A 19,933-nucleotide genomic window follows, 5' to 3' on the forward strand; every position below is an offset into this window, starting at 1 on the left:
TGTCTTTTCAAAACTCTGTCTATGGTGGAAATGCTGACAGAATTTATATTTGCGAAGACATTGTCATTTATGATTGCACTTTGGATCTCTCTTAGCCTGATGGAGTTGTTGGCTATGACCATGTTGCAAATTTCTTGTTCTTGCTGATGGTTAACTACTGCTGCTCTGCCACCAGCTCGAGGTTGTTGTGCAGTTCTATTGAATGTACAAATAGACTTGCATTTACCTTTACAATATTGTTGTTTATAAAAATGCTTTACATACTGTAAAACAAAAAGAAATACATATTTACCGGTTTTCCCTACGAAAAGTTTGCACAATTGATGACACTGTGGACCAGTTTACATTATGCTGTACTCTTCGACCAGCCTCTTCCGTTGTAAAACCGCGATTTATGACATGATCCACAAGTGTGGCTCTGATTTAATCAGAAACGCTGACTCTTCTATTTCCACCTCTTCCTCTATTATGTCTTCCTCTAACACCACCACCACGTATTCGTACACGTCTTCCAATTGCTCTTCCAGGAGCATGTTGCTGCGGTTCAGGGTTGTGGAAGTCCTGCATTCTCAAAAAATGTTAGTGATTGTGCTGTGGGCAATCTACATATATATGCTCCCAAACTTGATTGGTTAAATGGTTGAATGGTTGATTCAAATTGTATTGCAATCAGAGGTCATTTGCCAATTTAGCAGACAGTACAAACAATGTCAATGTCAGATATTTATGGAATATACATGCGTGTATACCAATTTTTCATAATTGAATGGATCGTTTTGAATGTGATGGCTTACACGATGAAAAATGTTTGAGAAGTTGTGAAGAGTTTGACAGTTTAAGTGAGAATCGACTCATCAGTTTTGATCAACAAGCCATATGCAATTTGGTGAAGATTTGTGCTTTTTTAAACATTTTGAGAATAGTATTAAAACCAGAACCAGAAATCCTTTGAACGAACATTCTAATGTTACTGGAAGAACATTTGTTCATAACTTTGAGAGACAGCCTTGCCAGAACATTCTGAAAATGTTCCCTGTTAGCTGGGTGAATGTTACAGTTGCTATAGATGCATCAGGCTCTGTCTGTCAGTATTCAGGTTTGACTGACAGCGGTTTGGCAATGGAGGAGTCTGTAATCCAGCAGCCCCTCACACACTCTAAACAGGCCACTGAGACGGCGCGTGAGGAGCTGGCCATCCTGCAGACCAAATACAACAAACTCCAATCACAGGTCCCTATATTCTCTGGTCATTTGTGGTGTTTTGGATAAGAATTACTTTATGTATTCCCCAATTGTTAGTCGCTTTGGATAAAAGCGTCGGCAAAATGACTAAATGTAAATGTATTGTAACCAAATAAACACATTTTATGCATGCATCATATTAATGGAAAGTATTTCATTAAATATTAAGAGATGTTTACCATGTTCGTTGCGATAAATGAGACTCTGGGTTAATGGAAGAATGCAATGATTTGATGTGTTTACCCAACAAAAAACGTGTTCTAAGGATGTTTAGCTAATGTTCCCAGTAAGATAGAGAAATGTTGTTTCTGAATATTCTAAGAACATTCAAAACATCCAGTTAATGTTTTAAAATTGTAAATGTTAGTGAGAACACTAAGAGAACATTCCATTTTATCCTTTTGCAAACATGGGAAGTTACTTTTGAATGTTTTCTGTATAAATACAATGTATAAAAAACATTTTTATTAAAGACCAGATCATTTTAAATGAACATTCTATTAATGTTCCTGGAAGAATGTTCATTCATAACAGAACCTAGTCAAGTTCTGAGAACGTTCCCTGTTAACTGGGTAATACAACCCTGTAAATATTACGAGCAAATCATTTCAGTGTTTAAACTGCGACTCCATCAGCAAATAGGTAAGAAAATAATTATGATTCACAATTAAACAAATTATGGTCATTCAGTCTTTAATTGTAATGAAAAATCCTTATCAACAGGTTATGTGTATATCATAGGTGTATTTTCATTGCGAAGGTTTCTTAGGTAAGTACTTATGTACATACATAAATATCCTTTTCTTTGATATCAGTGGTTTGCATTCAGTAAAGTATATTCATGACACAGTTACCTTGAATATTACAGCAGGTTAGTTAAGATCAAAAATGAAAAAATAAACAATGACTAATCCAATAAAATCAACGATTGTTTTAAAACCAAAGGATGAACACATGCAAAAAATACATATAAAAAAAATAATTGCAATATAGAGTTCATAAATGTTTTATCTTCTCTTTTTTACAAGTTATTCATTTGATACAAGCAACCCAACACCTTTCAGTTTTTTCGCAATAAACTTGATCTTTCCATGATTAAAAAAGACCTGATTAACTCACAGTGAGTTAATATCCTACGCTCTAGTTTCCTCCTTCACATCAAACATGGAAGAACATCAGTAGCACTAACGACACTTATCTGACAGCAGTTTTCAGTGCAATAGGCTTCGTTCTAACATCTACACGAGACTCAGAGTGACATACTGTAAAATTAGCAGCTGTATTTGCTGTACAAGGACACGATAATGGCTGCCAAACTCAACGGCAGTTGTCAATTTAGAGGGAAACCTGACGCTGAGCTGCCGTCTTGACTTCAAAGTGGAGCTCACATAGGCGGAGGCCCCTTGGTGTAGCTGAGCATTGGGTGTAAGGAGTGGGTGAAATTGTTGAGTTGGGCACAGCTGCAGTGGTCCTCAGACGTAGGCACAAGACAGGCCACCACCAGCACCAGCAGCAGGAAGATCTGCAGCGGGAGTGCGGCCCAGAGGACACGTTTCAGGAAGGTTTTGTACCAGGATGGTGGTTCTTCCTCGTCAGAATGGCAGGAACCGGATCCAGCGGCGTTGCGAGACCTGCTATACATGAGACGGCACAAGAGGTAGAAATGCTCAGATGTAAAACTAGGTGAATGAGAGAAATTACACTGGTTATCTAGCTATTCCTAATGGTAGCTAAAGAAATGGGCTTTGTAGATTCACAAAAGACTCTTAAAATTAAAGGTTCACTGGATATTGGGCATTGATGATTCCATGAAGAACCTTTAAAGCTGCAGTCCGTAACTTTTTTGTGTTCAAAATGAACAAAATTTATATAATAAGCGAGTACACCATGAATCCATTTTCCAAACCGTGTTTTTGGTTTATCCTGAATCATTACGGTACACCTATAATAAATGTTTATATTCTGACTATTTTAGACTGGTTCGGGTAGGTTGCGGAGTAGCCTAGTACCTGTGTGATTCGTCATAGACATAAACAGAGTGTAACGCCCCTGTGGACTGTTTATTGTGGTTTCTTCCCCTTTTGTTGGTTTAGCCCGTTCAATCATTAGTTAATTATCCTCAGTGTGCTCACCTGTCTGCCCCTCGTTATCTGGCCTATAAGTTCCTGTCTCTTGTATTGTCGGTTATTGTGAATGTTACCCCGAGTGTGTGTGGCTCATCTACCCGAATCTGCCTGGTTGTCGCTACATTAAATATCCTTCATAATTGAATGGATCGTTTTGAATGTGATGGCTTACACGATGAAAAATGTTTGAGAAGTTGTGAAGAGTTTGACAGTTTAAGTGAGAATCGACTCATCAGTTTTGATCAACAAGCCATATGCAATTTGGTGAAGATTTGTGCTTTTTTAAACATTTTGAGAATAGTATTAAAACCAGAACCAGAAATCCTTTGAACGAACATTCTAATGTTACTGGAAGAACATTTGTTCATAACTTTGAGAGACAGCCTTGCCAGAACATTCTGAAAATGTTCCCTGTTAGCTGGGTGAATGTTACAGTTGCTATAGATGCATCAGGCTCTGTCTGTCAGTATTCAGGTTTGACTGACAGCGGTTTGGCAATGGAGGAGTCTGTAATCCAGCAGCCCCTCACACACTCTAAACAGGCCACTGAGACGGTGCGTGAGGAGCTGGCCATCCTGCAGACCAAATACAAAAAACTCCAATCACAGGTCCCTATATTCTCTGGTCATTTGTGGTGTTTTGGATAAGAATTGCTTTATGTATTCCCCAATTGTTAGTCGCTTTGGATAAAAGCGTCGGCAAAATGACTAAATGTAAATGTATTGTAACCAAATAAACACATTTTATGCATGCATCATATTAATGGAAAGTATTTCATTAAATATTAAGAGATGTTTACCATGTTCGTTGCGATAAATGAGACTCTGGGTTAATGGAAGAATGCAATGATTTGATGTGTTTACCCAACAAAAAACGTGTTCTAAGGATGTTTAGCTAATGTTCCCAGTAAGATAGAGAAATGTTGTTTCTGAATATTCTAAGAACATTCAAAACATCCAGTTAATGTTTTAAAATTGTAAATGTTAGTGAGAACACTAAGAGAACATTCCATTTTATCCTTTTGCAAACATGGGAAGTTACTTTTGAATGTTTTCTGTATAAATACAATGTATAAAAAACATTTTTATTAAAGACCAGATCATTTTAAATGAACATTCTATTAATGTTCCTGGAAGAATGTTCATTCATAACAGAACCTAGTCAAGTTCTGAGAACGTTCCCTGTTAACTGGGTAATACAACCCTGTAAATATTACGAGCAAATCATTTCAGTGTTTAAACTGCGACTCCATCAGCAAATAGGTAAGAAAATAATTATGATTCACAATTAAACAAATTATGGTCATTCAGTCTTTAATTGTAATGAAAAATCCTTATCAACAGGTTATGTGTATATCATAGGTGTATTTTCATTGCGAAGGTTTCTTAGGTAAGTACTTATGTACATACATAAATATCCTTTTCTTTGATATCAGTGGTTTGCATTCAGTAAAGTATATTCATGACACAGTTACCTTGAATATTACAGCAGGTTAGTTAAGATCAAAAATGAAAAAATAAACAATGACTAATCCAATAAAATCAACGATTGTTTTAAAACCAAAGGATGAACACATGCAAAAAATACATATAAAAAAAATAATTGCAATATAGAGTTCATAAATGTTTTATCTTCTCTTTTTTACAAGTTATTCATTTGATACAAGCAACCCAACACCTTTCAGTTTTTTCGCAATAAACTTGATCTTTCCATGATTAAAAAAGACCTGATTAACTCACAGTGAGTTAATATCCTACGCTCTAGTTTCCTCCTTCACATCAAACATGGAAGAACATCAGTAGCACTAACGACACTTATCTGACAGCAGTTTTCAGTGCAATAGGCTTCGTTCTAACATCTACACGAGACTCAGAGTGACATACTGTAAAATTAGCAGCTGTATTTGCTGTACAAGGACACGATAATGGCTGCCAAACTCAACGGCAGTTGTCAATTTAGAGGGAAACCTGACGCTGAGCTGCCGTCTTGACTTCAAAGTGGAGCTCACATAGGCGGAGGCCCCTTGGTGTAGCTGAGCATTGGGTGTAAGGAGTGGGTGAAATTGTTGAGTTGGGCACAGCTGCAGTGGTCCTCAGACGTAGGCACAAGACAGGCCACCACCAGCACCAGCAGCAGGAAGATCTGCAGCGGGAGTGCGGCCCAGAGGACACGTTTCAGGAAGGTTTTGTACCAGGATGGTGGTTCTTCCTCGTCAGAATGGGAGGAACCGGATCCAGCGGCGTTGCGAGACCTGCTATACATGAGACGGCACAAGAGGTAGAAATGCTCAGATGTAAAACTAGGTGAATGAGAGAAATTACACTGGTTATCTAGCTATTCCTAATGGTAGCTAAAGAAATGGGCTTTGTAGATTCACAAAAGACTCTTAAAATTAAAGGTTCACTGGATATTGGGCATTGATGATTCCATGAAGAACCTTTAAAGCTGCAGTCCGTAACTTTTTTGTGTTCAAAATGAACAAAATTTATATAATAAGCGAGTACACCATGAATCCATTTTCCAAACCGTGTTTTTGGTTTATCCTGAATCATTACGGTACACCTATAATAAATGTTTATATTCTGACTATTTTAGACTGGTTCGGGTAGGTTGCGGAGTAGCCTAGTACCTGTGTGATTCGTCATAGACATAAACAGAGTGTAACGCCCCTGTGGACTGTTTATTGTGGTTTCTTCCCCTTTTGTTGGTTTAGCCCGTTCAATCATTAGTTAATTATCCTCAGTGTGCTCACCTGTCTGCCCCTCGTTATCTGGCCTATAAGTTCCTGTCTCTTGTATTGTCGGTTATTGTGAATGTTACCCCGAGTGTGTGTGGCTCATCTACCCGAATCTGCCTGGTTGTCGCTACATTAAATATCTTTATTTGAATCCTTGTCGTCCTCGTCATCCTGCCTGCCTCCACACACCGTGACAGAATAACCAACCAAAAAAGTAAAGTATAGCGGCGTCTTTCCCCTCGTTTGTTTTCCCGGTTTTTGTCAGTTTTTATTTTTTATAATGGATTACCCCGCCTTCCAAATCTTCCTGCTGGAGCAGGGGGAACGCTCTCTTGAGGACCACACAGACGACTTTCTGTCCCTGGCCCACCTCACGCACTACCCGGACAACTGCCTCTGTACCTTCTATCAAGTTGGACTAAACGCCACCACACGAGAGCAGTTGTCTGGGAATGGTCCTCGAGAGAGCCTCGCCACCTTCATCGAGTGGGTGCTGGTGTCCTGCAAGTCCCAGCTGACCGTGGACAACAACACCAGCCCCACTCAGGACCCTGAGCCCAACCCACCATCTCCCCGCAGTATGGAGCATAAACCTGAGCCCAGGAAGGGCCCCTGATCCCCAGGTCAGCCCAGGAAGGGCCCCTGATCCCCAGGTCAGCCCACTCCACCGTCACCCATCGATCCATCAGCTCCACCGGGCTCCCTCGTCCCTCCGGCTGATCACTGACCCAAAGGGTTTGGGACTCAACCAGGTGAAAACAATTAGGAAAAGCAATTACCGGGCGTCGACCCGCCATCGCCTCTGGACTCCTCTCCTCTGGCTGCGCCTCGTCGCTCTGTCCTGCCGGCTCCGTTGGGCTCCTTCCTCCCATCAACTCCACCTTGGTCCTCAGTCGCTCTGGCTCCACCGTGGATCTCTGGACCTCCGCCTCGGTCGCCAGAGCCCTCGGCTCCACCCTGGCCCCCCCGGATCCTCGGCATCCCCCTGGCTCGTTGGCTCTCCGGCTCGGGCTCCTCCTCCGCCGTTGGTCGGCCCCCTGGAGTCGGTGGACATTCCTCCTCGCTCCATTGTGGGCTGCTATTATGGCTGTGGCCTGGGTCCCACCTGGCTCCTCCTCCTGCTCCGGTTCCCTCCTGTCGTCTCCCTGGCTCCTCCCTCCATCGACGTCTCCCTGGCTTCCTCCATCGACACCTCCCTGGACTCTGTTAGCCGTCCTCCTCCTGGAAGTTCGTCCTCCGCCGGAACCTCCACCAGTCTGGTCTGCCTGCCAGCCCTTTGCCTTCCCCGTCACCATCTCACATCCACTGCTTTTTCCCTCTTCCTAGTCCCCCTCCGCCCCTCCCTCTGTTTCTATGGTGCGAGGACGCACCTTCTGGGAGGGGGGAGTAATGTAATGCCCCTGTGGACTGTTTCTTCCCCTTTTGTTGGTTTAGCCCGTTCAATCATTAGTTAATTATCCTCATTGTGTTCTCTTGTATTCTAGTATTGTCGATTATTGTGACTGTTACCCCGAGTGTGTCTCTCATCTACCCAAATCTGCCTTGTTGTCTCTACATTAAATATCCTTATTTGAATCCTCGTCATCCTGCCTGCCTCCACACACCGTGACCGTGACACAGAGAGAAGTAGCTCCGGCTACAATGTTCTTCCGTGAGACGCATGCAGTTCTGTTTATTAACCGCTAGAGCGCCAAAAGTTACGGACTGCAGCTTTAACATCCATGGAAAATTTTCATTCCACAAAAGGTTCTTTATAGTGGATAAAAAGGTTATTCGTGGAACCAAAAATGGTTCTTCAGTTGCATGGCTTCCCTTTTGGAACCTTTATTTTTAAGAATGTAAATAGGCTTATTGGATGGAATTGCATTTTTCTTGTACATATTTATCTTTTCCTAACACTGTTATATGACCTTTGGGAACACATTAGCTGCCCAAGCTTGACACAGATAGTTAGTTTGAAGTTTTTAGTAGCGTTTAAAAGCAAAAGGGCCATTTTTTTTTTTTGTATTTATAAATATGCCTTTTTGTTAAAGCGCTGTTAAGCAGAGAGCATACTAACAGGAAAAACAGTTTTCAGTTTAAGGCAGTGTTTTCATTAATGTATAGCTATAGTTTGGGAGTGCTGTTGCCTAATGGCAATCAACATTGTGCTTTTAAGAAAGATACTTACACCTTGGTTACACCAGACAAGCTGACTGGAATAATCAGTCTACTTCACTACATTGCTTTAGACACAAATTATGATGTACTAATGATTTAATCTGGCTTCCTTGAATCAATAATTCATGAGTTACTCATCTTTACTGCAATTTAATGCTGTATAGATCTTCTAAGAAAGGTCTCCAAAATATATAAAATATTTCATCTTTCTCTTTTTGTTTATATTATTAACTCAAAATATAACAGAACAAAACCAACATAAATGTATTGCAGATATCGTTTAAGTTCAATGTTATGTACACATTTTAGAATTAGTCTGATTCAAAGGATAATCAGAAGGCTGAATCCTGACTGACAGAGGAGGAGCTGGGGATGGAGGAGGGTAATTAGCTATTGAGCAATGCGAAAACTGCTGATAATACTGAAGGACCTTATATGTGAATGCTTAGATAGGTGTCGTATTCCTATAGGTAGATGGGGATCAGCTGAGAGTCAGCTGATGCGAGCTTGACTAACGTGACCTGCCAGAACTAACGCTACGCTAGATTTTTATTATAACATTATTTGGTAATTCTATTGTGAATGCACATCTTTAAAGGGGACATAATGGAATTACGTCTTATATTAATGGGACAACAGACTTATATTCAAAAATAATCGTAATCTCAAACAATTCTTTCAAAATAAAATACTTGATTATTTTATATTTAATATATAAAAAAATATACTTAATTATTTAACTTAATTATTTAATAATAAATTAACTTCTTGTCATTTCACCATAACCCACTACAAAACAGCTGTTTGTGAATAACCACGTTTAATACGAAAAAATATATATTTTTTAACATTCTATAATAAAAACACACAAAAAAATTATTATAATGTGGTAATTATATTGTAAATATGAATTTTTAAAGAGGACACACTGGCATTATTTATACTTATGGGACAATAGTTTTTAAAATAAACAATTATCTTAACTATATAAATCTTATAAAATATAAAATCTTAACAATTTTATTATATAAAAAATAAATATTATTAAACTAGAATTTTACTATGATCCACTACAAAAAATGTGTGATTAACCATCATTAATGCTGACACATCATGGTAAACCAGATTTTGCTGCTCCTTTCAATTATCTTGTATTAAAATAACATATGATCATTATTAAACTTATTTTATAATTAAAAAAATCTTTAAAAAGTCCATAACCCACTGCATGCGGACACATGGGAAATCAGATTGTTTGCACCTATCAGAACAGTCCCACGGTAGGGAGTCCTCTGTAACGCACGTCACGTTTCTCTAGCATGTCATCAAACTGCACGGATGGCAGATTGGAGGAGGGAGAAGATGATTGATTAGTCGGTGAAAGAGCAGATGTGACACACCAGAGAGAGAAAAAGAGAAAGTTGCCAAGATTGTTCATTGCAGACGCTTGCTGAATAGACAAGAAAAATGAACGGCTCAGCAGCAAGCAGCCTAGCACATCCATATTTACAGCCGCAAAATATAGAAAACAAGCACGCTTTTGGTCTGGTGCATGTAGTGTCTATCTCAGCTCCCTAAGCTGAGCAGTGTCTAGAATCACAGAAGATGATGGAAGTCATCAGCATGAGCCTGTAGGTTGCTAATATTTCTGCATGCGTGACATGCTGCAGGTCTGTCAGGTTTGTAGGACACTGTCCACTTAGGGGTCAACCCAGAGCCATTAGAGCTAGGGGCCTACGGTCAGGTCATGGGTTGAGTTCCATTATCTTCCAAGTGTTCTAGAAACCAGGAGAAAGGTACCTGTGAAGTGGACTGCTCACAAAGGCTCCGGGCTGTGACAGACTACTTTTGCCCCGTGGCTGTTTGCAATGAACAGGGGGGTAAAAGAAAGAAATAATGTTTCAGTCCAGGCAAATAAAGACAAAGCTACTGATGAAAGAACCCCAAAAAAAGAAGAGCACCAACAAAATCAAATGAGGGGGTGACAGCACTTCTATGGAGACAAAGAAACTGGTTCTTCATGACACCCTTCTCAGAAAAACCACCTTGCCAACAAGGGATCCTTTAATATTTGAAAAAGCTTTTAAAGGGCATTTTGTCTGTTTTCTGAGAATGTCACAGGTCATATTTTATGCAGGAAATTGTGTATTACATAAAGGCCATAATACAGGAAAAAGCTTTAAAACAATTTTTTTATTATTAGAAAAAATATATATATATATATATTTTATATTATATTATATTATCATTAAGTATTATAAATATTACAAACAAAAATTAAGTAGCATGATAAGCTAATAATTGTAATTATTAGAATTTAATTCATATAATTATTAGAATTTAATTAATTATTTTAATTATTAAAAATGTAAAATATACATACATTACAGTGATAGTTTGTTGACTTATGCATCATTGTATTATTGTAATGAGAATCTGATGAGAATTCTTAAAAATAAAAATAAAAAATATAAAAAAACTAATAAAACATCTGGATGCATTACAGTAACAATGTGAGAGGAAAATGTGTTTGAATGTCATTATAATGTTTATAATCATTATAATCATAAAATGTTAATGGACCAAAAAGGCTTCATTTTCTTAATGCTAAATTTTGAGGTTAAATATGACCTGGACATGTTTTGTTTTTTCATAGAACCAGTATTCCTTGATGACTACAGTGTGGGAATCTAGAATAAACATGAATGTGGGAAATGAGTGGAGGAACAAACCAAGCCAGAATTTAGGGCTGTGATACGGGTGGGACTAGTTGTGTAAAAGATCAATCAATAGGATGTAGTATCTCCAGTTCTGATTCAGCTCTTGCATTAGAGGAGAGCATGCTGGGAAGGTCTTGAGTTTTGGAGGAACTCTGAGCATACTAATAAGGTGTCAAGTGTGTTTTTGGAGGCCAAGTTCCAGGTACATTCAAGTGTCAACCTATCAGCTCAACGTGACAAGCAAACACTGATCTCTGAAGGGCCCAACAGAACGTGAGGGTGATGTGTTACCGATCGCTGGCGACTGGGAGTGCTCGCTATAACAGTGGTTCAAAGAATATCATGGCATTAGTATTATTTTAGTATTTTTTATATACTTTTACAGTACTTATTAATATTTTTTAATAACTTTCATTTTTATACTTTTAGTTTTCATTTTCATTTTAGTTTAGGTTTATAATCTGTGTTTTCCTCATTATTATTATTTTTTTGTATTTCTATACAGCTTTAATAAATTTTTATTGCAGTTTTAGTAATCTAGTAAGGCAACATTTCTAATTAAGTTTTTTAAATTTAGGATTTCAAGTTTAAGATTTTAAGTTTAGGATGTTCAGTATTAAGGATTTTCAATATTTATATTTTATTTCAATTACTGAAAATTATTTTTAATAGTTTTAGTTAGTTTCATTTAAGTTTCTTAAGTTTATGATGGATAACCAACAAACAAGAAGATTTTAGTTTAAGTTTTAGCAATTTTGTTATGTGTTTCTGTCATTTTTATATATAATTATGTCTAATTTAATACTGCTATATAGCAGGGGTGTCAAGCTCAGGCCCGGTCCACACGAACGCGGTTATTTTTTAAAACCGCAGCTTTTTCTACGTGGTTAGGCCGTTCGTCCACACGCAAACACAGCACCAGGCCACTGAAACCACCTTTATTTATCCAGGCAATTCGATTAGGAATTGTTTTCTTATTACAAACTGAGATTTGATAGTGATAGACCGATTCATTGGATGATCATTTTGAGCAGGTCACGTGTGTTTTAAAATCTGCTGACTTAAAGCTTTTTTGCATTAACATATTTTCATGGCAATTTACTACAGAATTATAATTAATAGACTATGTCCATTCTCATTACTGTGATGCAAAAATATTATTTAAATTTTGCATTTTTAAAAATGCACAAAACGCTATTTTAAACCAGTGTTGATACTATTAACTAAAACTATAAAAAAAAAATTTGTTCATTGAAAAGAAGCTGAAAAAATAGAAATATTAGATGAAAAACTTTTAAAATAAGAAATGTTGCTTTGACAACGGACTGAAATAAAATGTTGAAAGTATTAAAATTATAACAAAAAAAAAATTCAAGCTAAATAAAAACTAATAAAATGACTACAACTTAAACTACTGAAAGAAACACTGGAAATAAAAAGTAAAAGCTAAATCAGAATATTAATAAATACTATAATAGTATACATAATAATAAAATAACAGATTTAAACAAACATCCAGCAATGTGAATCTAATTTAAAAAAATATTCAGATGTTTAACAATTAAGAGAATTTCAGGGGGGAAATTGCTTTATAATAAAAAAATTAGGCTTCATTTTCTTTATGTAAAAATATTTTTCTGTGATTTCAAATTCAAATTTGACCTTGATATGTAAAATTCTTCCTTTGGACATAGTAGTAGGGCTGGGCGATATGGCCAAAACAAATTTTTTTCATATCAGTCATTATCGATAATTATCATGGTGTATATGTCAAATCTTTAATTCTTTCAAGTTTAAAGCCATATTTTTGCTCCAAAGTGAAAGTTGTAGAAACCAGACTGTTAAATTTCCTTAACAAAATAAATATCTTAATAGACAAATTTATTTCTTAGTTTCTGCATGTTTTGTATGTGATGTTGTTTCAAATCATAATATTTATTAATAATATTTTTGTCTCTTAGAAATGCACATTTGACAGTAGTAGTAGCTTGAGTTAAGATGCAGATGTAAATTTTTATAGTAATAAAAATAAAAAAACAATTATAGTAATCATATTAAATAAAAAGGTAAATGTAAATAAAAATGGTACATATAAATATTAAAATAAATGTAAATATAAATAAATATTAAAATAAAATAAAATTAATTAATTAATAAATATAAAAAAATCAAATAAATGAATGAGTAAATAATTAATACATATATAAAGGAAGTCATAAACAAAAAGGTAAATATAAATGAAAATGGTACATATAGATATGAAAATAAATATAAACAAAAAACAAACAAATGTATAAATAAATAAATAGGTATGTAGGTACATATAAATAAATCTGAAACAAATTGAAGGAGAATGGAAGAGGACTCCAATATCAGTCAGAAAAAGCATCTGCTGTATTTAAAGTACCGGTAATCGTATAAGTTTCTTGTAGTAGCGCTCCACACGTCCAAACACTTCCTGGCAGTAACGCTGCAGTTCTTCAAGCTCTTCCTCCATCACAGCAGCATCTATCGGCTCACTCTTTTCCAGAAGAGCTTCACCCTGCTGGAATATGTGGTCAATCTTTGCTGTGTTCAGAGTGATCTCCTGCTGGAACGCCTGGACGCAGAAGAGAACCTCCATCAGAGAATGACACAGGAGATATGGAGAACACGTGCAGTAATAAAGGCCAGAGACGTACCCTCAGCTGTCTGATTTTGGCCTGGACGTCACATTCGGAGAAATGCTCAATGTTGGTTAACTGCAGGTCCATCTCTGTCAGCCAGACCAGGATACAGTCGCGTGCCGTCTCAAACTCCTCCCGCTGACATATAAAGTGCTGCGGTGGACATAACAAATGCTTCAAAAATCAGATTCACTTGCATTTAATAAAATCATTAATATTATTATATAATAATACATATTTATTTGTTTTGCAACAGCTGATTTAACCCAATTGGACTAAAAGGTTAATTTACAAAAATATAACTTTGGATTATATTATTTCATGTATTATATATTGATTTATTGAAGAATGTACATAATATATATATATAATACTTTTATGATTTATTATATTATGTGTATATTTAATACTTTTTTTTTTGTTAGTACAATATTTAAAAGTTACATTAAACTATTTATTTAAAATAAATACACAATTTAAAAGTTAAACTATATTTCCAAGAAATGGTTATAATTAGTGTGGGACATTGTTATGCATTTGATAAATTATTTTTGAATTAACTTCTGATTTTAATGAGCAGGTAAAAAACAAAGACAGAAAGTTCTTTCACAGATTTGTGTTATTATAATATGTATCAAAGTGATGACTGTCTAAGCATCAACTGAGTATAAATGGTGGTGTAAAAGGAATCAATGAGCTCTGTACCTTTAGCCTGCGTAGGACAGATGACACTCGTCTCTGCAGGTTCTCCCAGCGCTGGTTGGCGTTGTGGGCCATTTCTCTCAGATTACAGGCGGCGTCGGTGCGATTCTCACGTGCCAGTCTCTGATACTGTTTATTGATCAGCTCCAGCTGCGTCAAACTTTCATGCACCTGCCGCTGGAACGTCTACAGAAACACAGAGCGTTAATATCACAAATCTGTTCAACAATACTACATTAATTCAGTCTGGATGATCTCACCTCAAATTTCTTGAGCTCCTCTTTGGCAACAGTGTAAAGGACACCTGAAGAGTTTGGCAGCGCGGCTGTCTTCTCCGACAACATGAGCCACTCTTCAAAATGAGAGAAGTCATCCAGAAACTTCTGCCAGAGACGCCACGTCTCCTCAATCCTTTCACATGAGCAAAATGTAGGTTTACATTTGTCATTTAGCACAATTATTGTATAAAACTATTAAAAAATAAATAATTTTCATTAATTGAAATAAAGCTGCAATAAAGCTGAAATAGATTAACATTAAAAAATATAAAATGTTGAGCAAAATTTGTTTAAATTTGACATTTAGCACAATTTCTGTATTAAACGATTAAAAATAAACTATGAAAATAAAATACAAAATATAAAATAATAAACAAAATTTAGGTTTAAATTTGTCATTAACAACATGAACAACACAAAGGTGTATTTAGCATTGTTATCGTTAACTTTAAGTATAAATAAAACTATAAAAAATCATTTTCATTCATTGAAATAAGGCTGCAATAAAGCTGAAATAGATAAAATAACACAAACTAAAATGAGAAATGTTGCTTTGGGAACTAACTGAAATAAAACAAATTTAAGATAACATTTGTAAAACTAAAACAGAACTAAAAATAAAACAAACTCAAATTTAATAAAAATATAAAAATAAAAGGTATGCGGTGTGATTCATGGGTCATACCTGAGTCTCCTCTCCATGGACATGGCACAGATGCTCCTCCAGCGGCGGTCCAGGCTGCGTGTGGCCTGCTGGATGGAGTCACACTCGGCGTTTGTAGCGCACGCGTCACAGTCGTGCAGCAACACCTCACACAGGTTCAGCACAGACGCCACACCTGTGCTGTGCTTCTCGATGTCTCTCTGCAGCTCCTGAACGAAGGACACAATAATGTTTTATCTGAAACAAACAAACAAAATGCTTTTTGAATTCACTGTGTGTGTGTGTGTGTGTGTGTACCTGCTGTAGATCCAGTTTCCTCTGGATCTCCTGGTAGTCGCAGGTGTCGTACACGATGGGACGGGACAGTTCAGTCTCGATGTGGCCGAGCCAAGAGCGCAGACTATTCATGTTCTTATCCAACTGCTGAACGGCCACTAAAGTCTCCCGCAGCTTCTTCACCCTGAATAAACAACACAGATATCATCAGCCTTTTCACTATTTCTGACACGATATACTGTGTCTACATCTATACTCGAACTATAAAGAAAACATGATCTAAAATAAAATATAAACATTTTATTTTAAATTCTAAGCTTATTTGATCTAGACTAGTTGCCAAGGCAGCATTTCTCACTTCCATTCAGCAACTTGATGTACTAAAATTACAACTAAAACTGAAATTAAAAATTCACAGACATGACAAGAAATATTTATTAAAAATTCATAAAAATGACAAAATGACAAAATTCCCAAAAAAAATCACAAAATTAAATAATTAAAACAAACTAAATTAAAAAGGAAATGTAACTGAAACACAATGCAGATTCAAACCTCAATCATTATTGAATTAGAAAAAAATGAATTTTGAGTACAAATTGTGTGAAATAGTGCTGATAATGCCAACCACATCGCGGTGTGTGTTACAGTACCTGGCCCCAATGAGGTCGAGCAGATGCTGCCAGCGTTCGTTGACTTTACCGAGTTTGTGTTCAATTTCAGAGGCTTTGCTCTCATGACTGGCCCGAGCTAAACGTTCACCCAGCTGCTGGAGCTCGTGTTTATTCTCCTGAACCACCGCCACTTCCTCCTGATAGTCCTGAGGGACATGGAAAAACATTCCCATTATGTTTAACATTCTATATATATAAATATATATATATACTGTATATATATATAACACAAAAGAAATGTAACATTTAATCGCTACCTTTCGTAATTTCTCAATCATCTCTTCGATGCTGATGTCTCCATTCTGGGATACTTTGCTTTCCATTTGCGTCAGCCATTCACACAGCTCCTTATATTTATCATTGAAGATGGCCCATTCATTCAGCTTCTCACTCGCCTGCTGCCTTCGCAGACACAACTGCACAGACAAATACACAAAAACATTGGCCTTCAGTAATTTCAAAATATGGTTGAGCATTTAAACCAAATCTAAGTAGATTCAATTGAATATTTAGCCACAACGTCTCTCTGTATCTTTATAATGTGCAAAATTAAAGTGTAAATAAACACAGTTACACATTCCCAAAACCATATTGAAGGAAAGGCAAAAGCCTTACCAGAGCATCAGTAAGAATACAGCATGAGTGAAGAGTTTCTGACAGCCTGTCCCTACAGTTAAATGTCTCTACTGAGATATCAAACGTACGCTCACATCCTGTGGTGTCTCAGCTCACGCACCGGATGCCACAAACACAGAAGGTGCATAAAACTCTTCATGCTTCGCATTCAAGTTTCACTTTGAGTGCTTTGCATTGCTCTCTACTAGCAAAAACATTAGGGCTGTCAAAACGACTGAAAAACTAAATTTGAATTTTCCACTTAAATATAATCAAAATTCGAATTATATTCGAATTTATAAGGCATAATTTCAGTTAGGGGGAAAAAAGCTTTTCTCCTGAGGTCACAAGAGGGCGCATCGAGCAAAATATTATGCACGTTTCTTCAAAGCGTAATAAAATAACACGACTATCTTTGAAAAAAAGTGCATAATGTTTAAAATAATGTTTATAAACCATATATAATTAATAAAGTTGCTTAAACAATTAGAAAAAAAACAGCACCATGCATGTATGTATAGTTTAATACAAAGGACCGAAAACCAATCACAAAGAGTAGGCTACTTTCTTCATTTAAAAACATGAGATAGAGTGGGATGGGGAAAAACCGCCATAAAGTCTTGAGACATGTTTTTTAAAAGTTGAACTTGCATTAATTTTACATGGCTTTCTAAACATGCCGCTCTCTTGTGTGAGACGCGAGTGCAACGCTGATAGATGCCCCGCTAGAAAATGTGATAAATATGCGTTTTGTGTGAACGGCTTGGTTTCGGTTTCACCGTAAACAACATATTCTCCACACTGATGCTCTCGTTTTCCACTATATATTGAATGAACAACGTAGCAGCGCCGCATCTAGTGGGTTCAACTGGATAGGCTAACAAAAGCATTCAAATGCAATGACACTTACATCGTCATCGCATCTCGTGCGCCACTGATAAGGCTGCCTGACGGCTGACGCAGACCTAAAATTCGAATGCAACGTTTTTGCATTCAAATGTGGATTTATTTTATTTTATTCGACGAATATTCGAAGTTCGAATTTTTTTTTGACAGCCCTAAAAAACATATGATAATATGTTCTGCAAAACAAACTCTGATGCAGTAATGTTTGAAAACGGTGATTTAAAAAATGTGTTATAAAATCTAATGAGCTTCCTATGGAGCCCAGAGAGCATTAGTTTGAATGTGCCTATGATGTCTAGGAAGGTTTTGAAAGCAACAACGCAGGCATATGTAGTGAAACAGCGCCACCTAACGGCCAGAGGTTACTGAGTGTACCTGGTGACCGATCTCCTCCCACTGGCGGTGCAGGAGTTCAATGCGTTCCTGCAGCACACGCAGATCCTCAGGACTGATGTAACTGGACAGAGACTCTCTCAACACCGTCAGATGGGTCAAATCCTCCTTCCAGCCGTCAAACATGCTCTCCAGATCCTGCGGGATGTGGGCGTTTATTATTTCTCATCATTTCACTGTTATTCAGTTTCCCTCACTGAATCTGAACTCTGCATACCTTGCAGCGCATTTGTTCAGACTGCAGCTCCTCATTGCGATCTGGAAGCGGCTGGGACAGCTGGCGTTTAAAAGCTCTTAGTTTCTCTAGAGATCCTCCGATACCTTTTTCACATCTCTCCCAATCCTACACACAGTTTGAAACAAGATAAAAACATAAAAGATATTCTGAACAATTACAGTATCATGCATTGCTCTATCATCTGAAAACAAGCTTTAAGCTCATTAGGGTAGGGATGTAGACAAATTCATGCATTTGTTTGAGAGCAAAATAACTACTGGAACCGCTAGAAAGATATATTTGACAGAATTAGGGTGACAGTAAAAGTACAATACAATTTACAATAAACTAAAACACCCTATTTTAGAATTTTTTATTTAACTAGTGAAATTTCTCTCTCTCTCTCTCTCTCTCTCTCTCTCTCTATATATATATATATATACATTTTCTATTTTCATCTGAATTTTAGTTACATTTTTAACTAGAAAGATATATTTGACAGAATTAGGGTGACAGGAAAAGTACAATACAATTTACAATAAACTAAAACACCCTATTTTAGAATTTTTTATTTAACTAGTGAAATTTCTCTCTCTCTATATATATACTGTATATATATATATATATATATATATATATATATATATATATATATATATATACATTTTCTATTTTCATCTGAATTTTAGTTACATTTTTAGTAATTTTGTTATGCTTATGCCATTTTTAATTTTAAATGTCTGAATATATTTTTTATAAATTTTTACTTTACGTTTAAACTAAAAAAGGCTAAATGAAAATAAGAAATATTGCTTTGACAACTAGCTTAAACAAAAAATCTAACTCCAATCTAAAATCTAAATCTAATTTTCAGTTTTAGTTGACTATAATAATAGTGGTATTAGTATTTTAACTTTTATTTTAATATTATTATTATTAACTAATATTTATTTTTAATATTATTTATGATATTTACATTTATATCATTACTATAATTATTTAAGTTTTATATTTAGCAACTAAATATGTATTTAAACAAACAAACAAAGTGCAAGAACTTCTAGGAACACTATAGTGTAATATTCAGGGTTTCATATCATTTGTCTAATAAATTATGACAAAAAAATTATTATTATTTCTAGTGCTGTCAAACAATTAATCGCGATGAATCACATCCAAAATAAAAGTTTTTGTTTACATAAGATATGTATGTGTGCTGTGTATATTTATTATGTAGATATAAATAAACACACATGCATGTATATTTTTCAGAAAAATATGTTATGTTTATATGTTAAATATATTTATTTATAATATAAATGATATTAATGTAAATATTTTCTAAATATATACTGTATGTGTGTGTATTTATATATACATAATAAATATACACAGAACACACACATACAGTATATTATGCAAACAAAACCTTTTATTTTGTATGCGATTAATCGTTTGACAGCACTAACCATTATTATTAGATTTTAGATTGTAGATTTTCTACAGAAAAAATAATAATTATATAATAATAAAAATAATTATATATATATATATATA

The 19,933-nt window shown here is 35.9% G+C and overlaps 1 protein-coding gene and 1 long non-coding RNA gene across 2 annotated transcripts in view; both read right to left on the reverse strand.

The window, feature by feature from the left end:
* Positions 1 to 1,925: 1,925 nt before the first annotated feature.
* Positions 1,926 to 3,288, reverse strand: LOC107586572 (uncharacterized). The gene is made up of 2 exons (XR_001609376.1): positions 3,252 to 3,288; positions 1,926 to 2,876 (listed from the first exon to the last, which is right to left on the reverse strand). It is a non-coding gene; the product is annotated as an uncharacterized lncRNA (long non-coding RNA).
* Positions 3,289 to 4,671: 1,383 nt separating this feature from the next.
* LOC107586628 (nesprin-1-like) overlaps positions 4,672 to 19,933 on the reverse strand; it is a 122,246-nt gene continuing 106,984 nt past the window's right edge. The window contains exons 114-127 of the mRNA XM_016274082.1: positions 18,377 to 18,502; positions 18,142 to 18,297; positions 16,503 to 16,661; positions 16,225 to 16,391; positions 15,593 to 15,755; positions 15,317 to 15,504; positions 14,614 to 14,764; positions 14,357 to 14,539; positions 13,667 to 13,804; positions 13,393 to 13,584; positions 12,499 to 12,514; positions 11,277 to 11,302; positions 10,066 to 10,124; positions 4,672 to 5,622 (exon numbers count right to left, since the gene is read on the reverse strand). Of these exons, the coding sequence (XP_016129568.1) occupies positions 5,373 to 5,622; positions 10,066 to 10,124; positions 11,277 to 11,302; positions 12,499 to 12,514; positions 13,393 to 13,584; positions 13,667 to 13,804; positions 14,357 to 14,539; positions 14,614 to 14,764; positions 15,317 to 15,504; positions 15,593 to 15,755; positions 16,225 to 16,391; positions 16,503 to 16,661; positions 18,142 to 18,297; positions 18,377 to 18,502 (1,974 nt within the window). The 3' untranslated portion in view covers positions 4,672 to 5,372. The remainder of the gene's footprint in view (positions 5,623 to 10,065; positions 10,125 to 11,276; positions 11,303 to 12,498; positions 12,515 to 13,392; positions 13,585 to 13,666; positions 13,805 to 14,356; positions 14,540 to 14,613; positions 14,765 to 15,316; positions 15,505 to 15,592; positions 15,756 to 16,224; positions 16,392 to 16,502; positions 16,662 to 18,141; positions 18,298 to 18,376; positions 18,503 to 19,933) is intronic.

Source organism: Sinocyclocheilus grahami, unplaced genomic scaffold, assembly GCF_001515645.1.
Source record: "Sinocyclocheilus grahami isolate Dianchi unplaced genomic scaffold, SAMN03320097.WGS_v1.1 scaffold84.1, whole genome shotgun sequence".
NCBI lineage: Eukaryota > Metazoa > Chordata > Actinopteri > Cypriniformes > Cyprinidae > Sinocyclocheilus > Sinocyclocheilus grahami.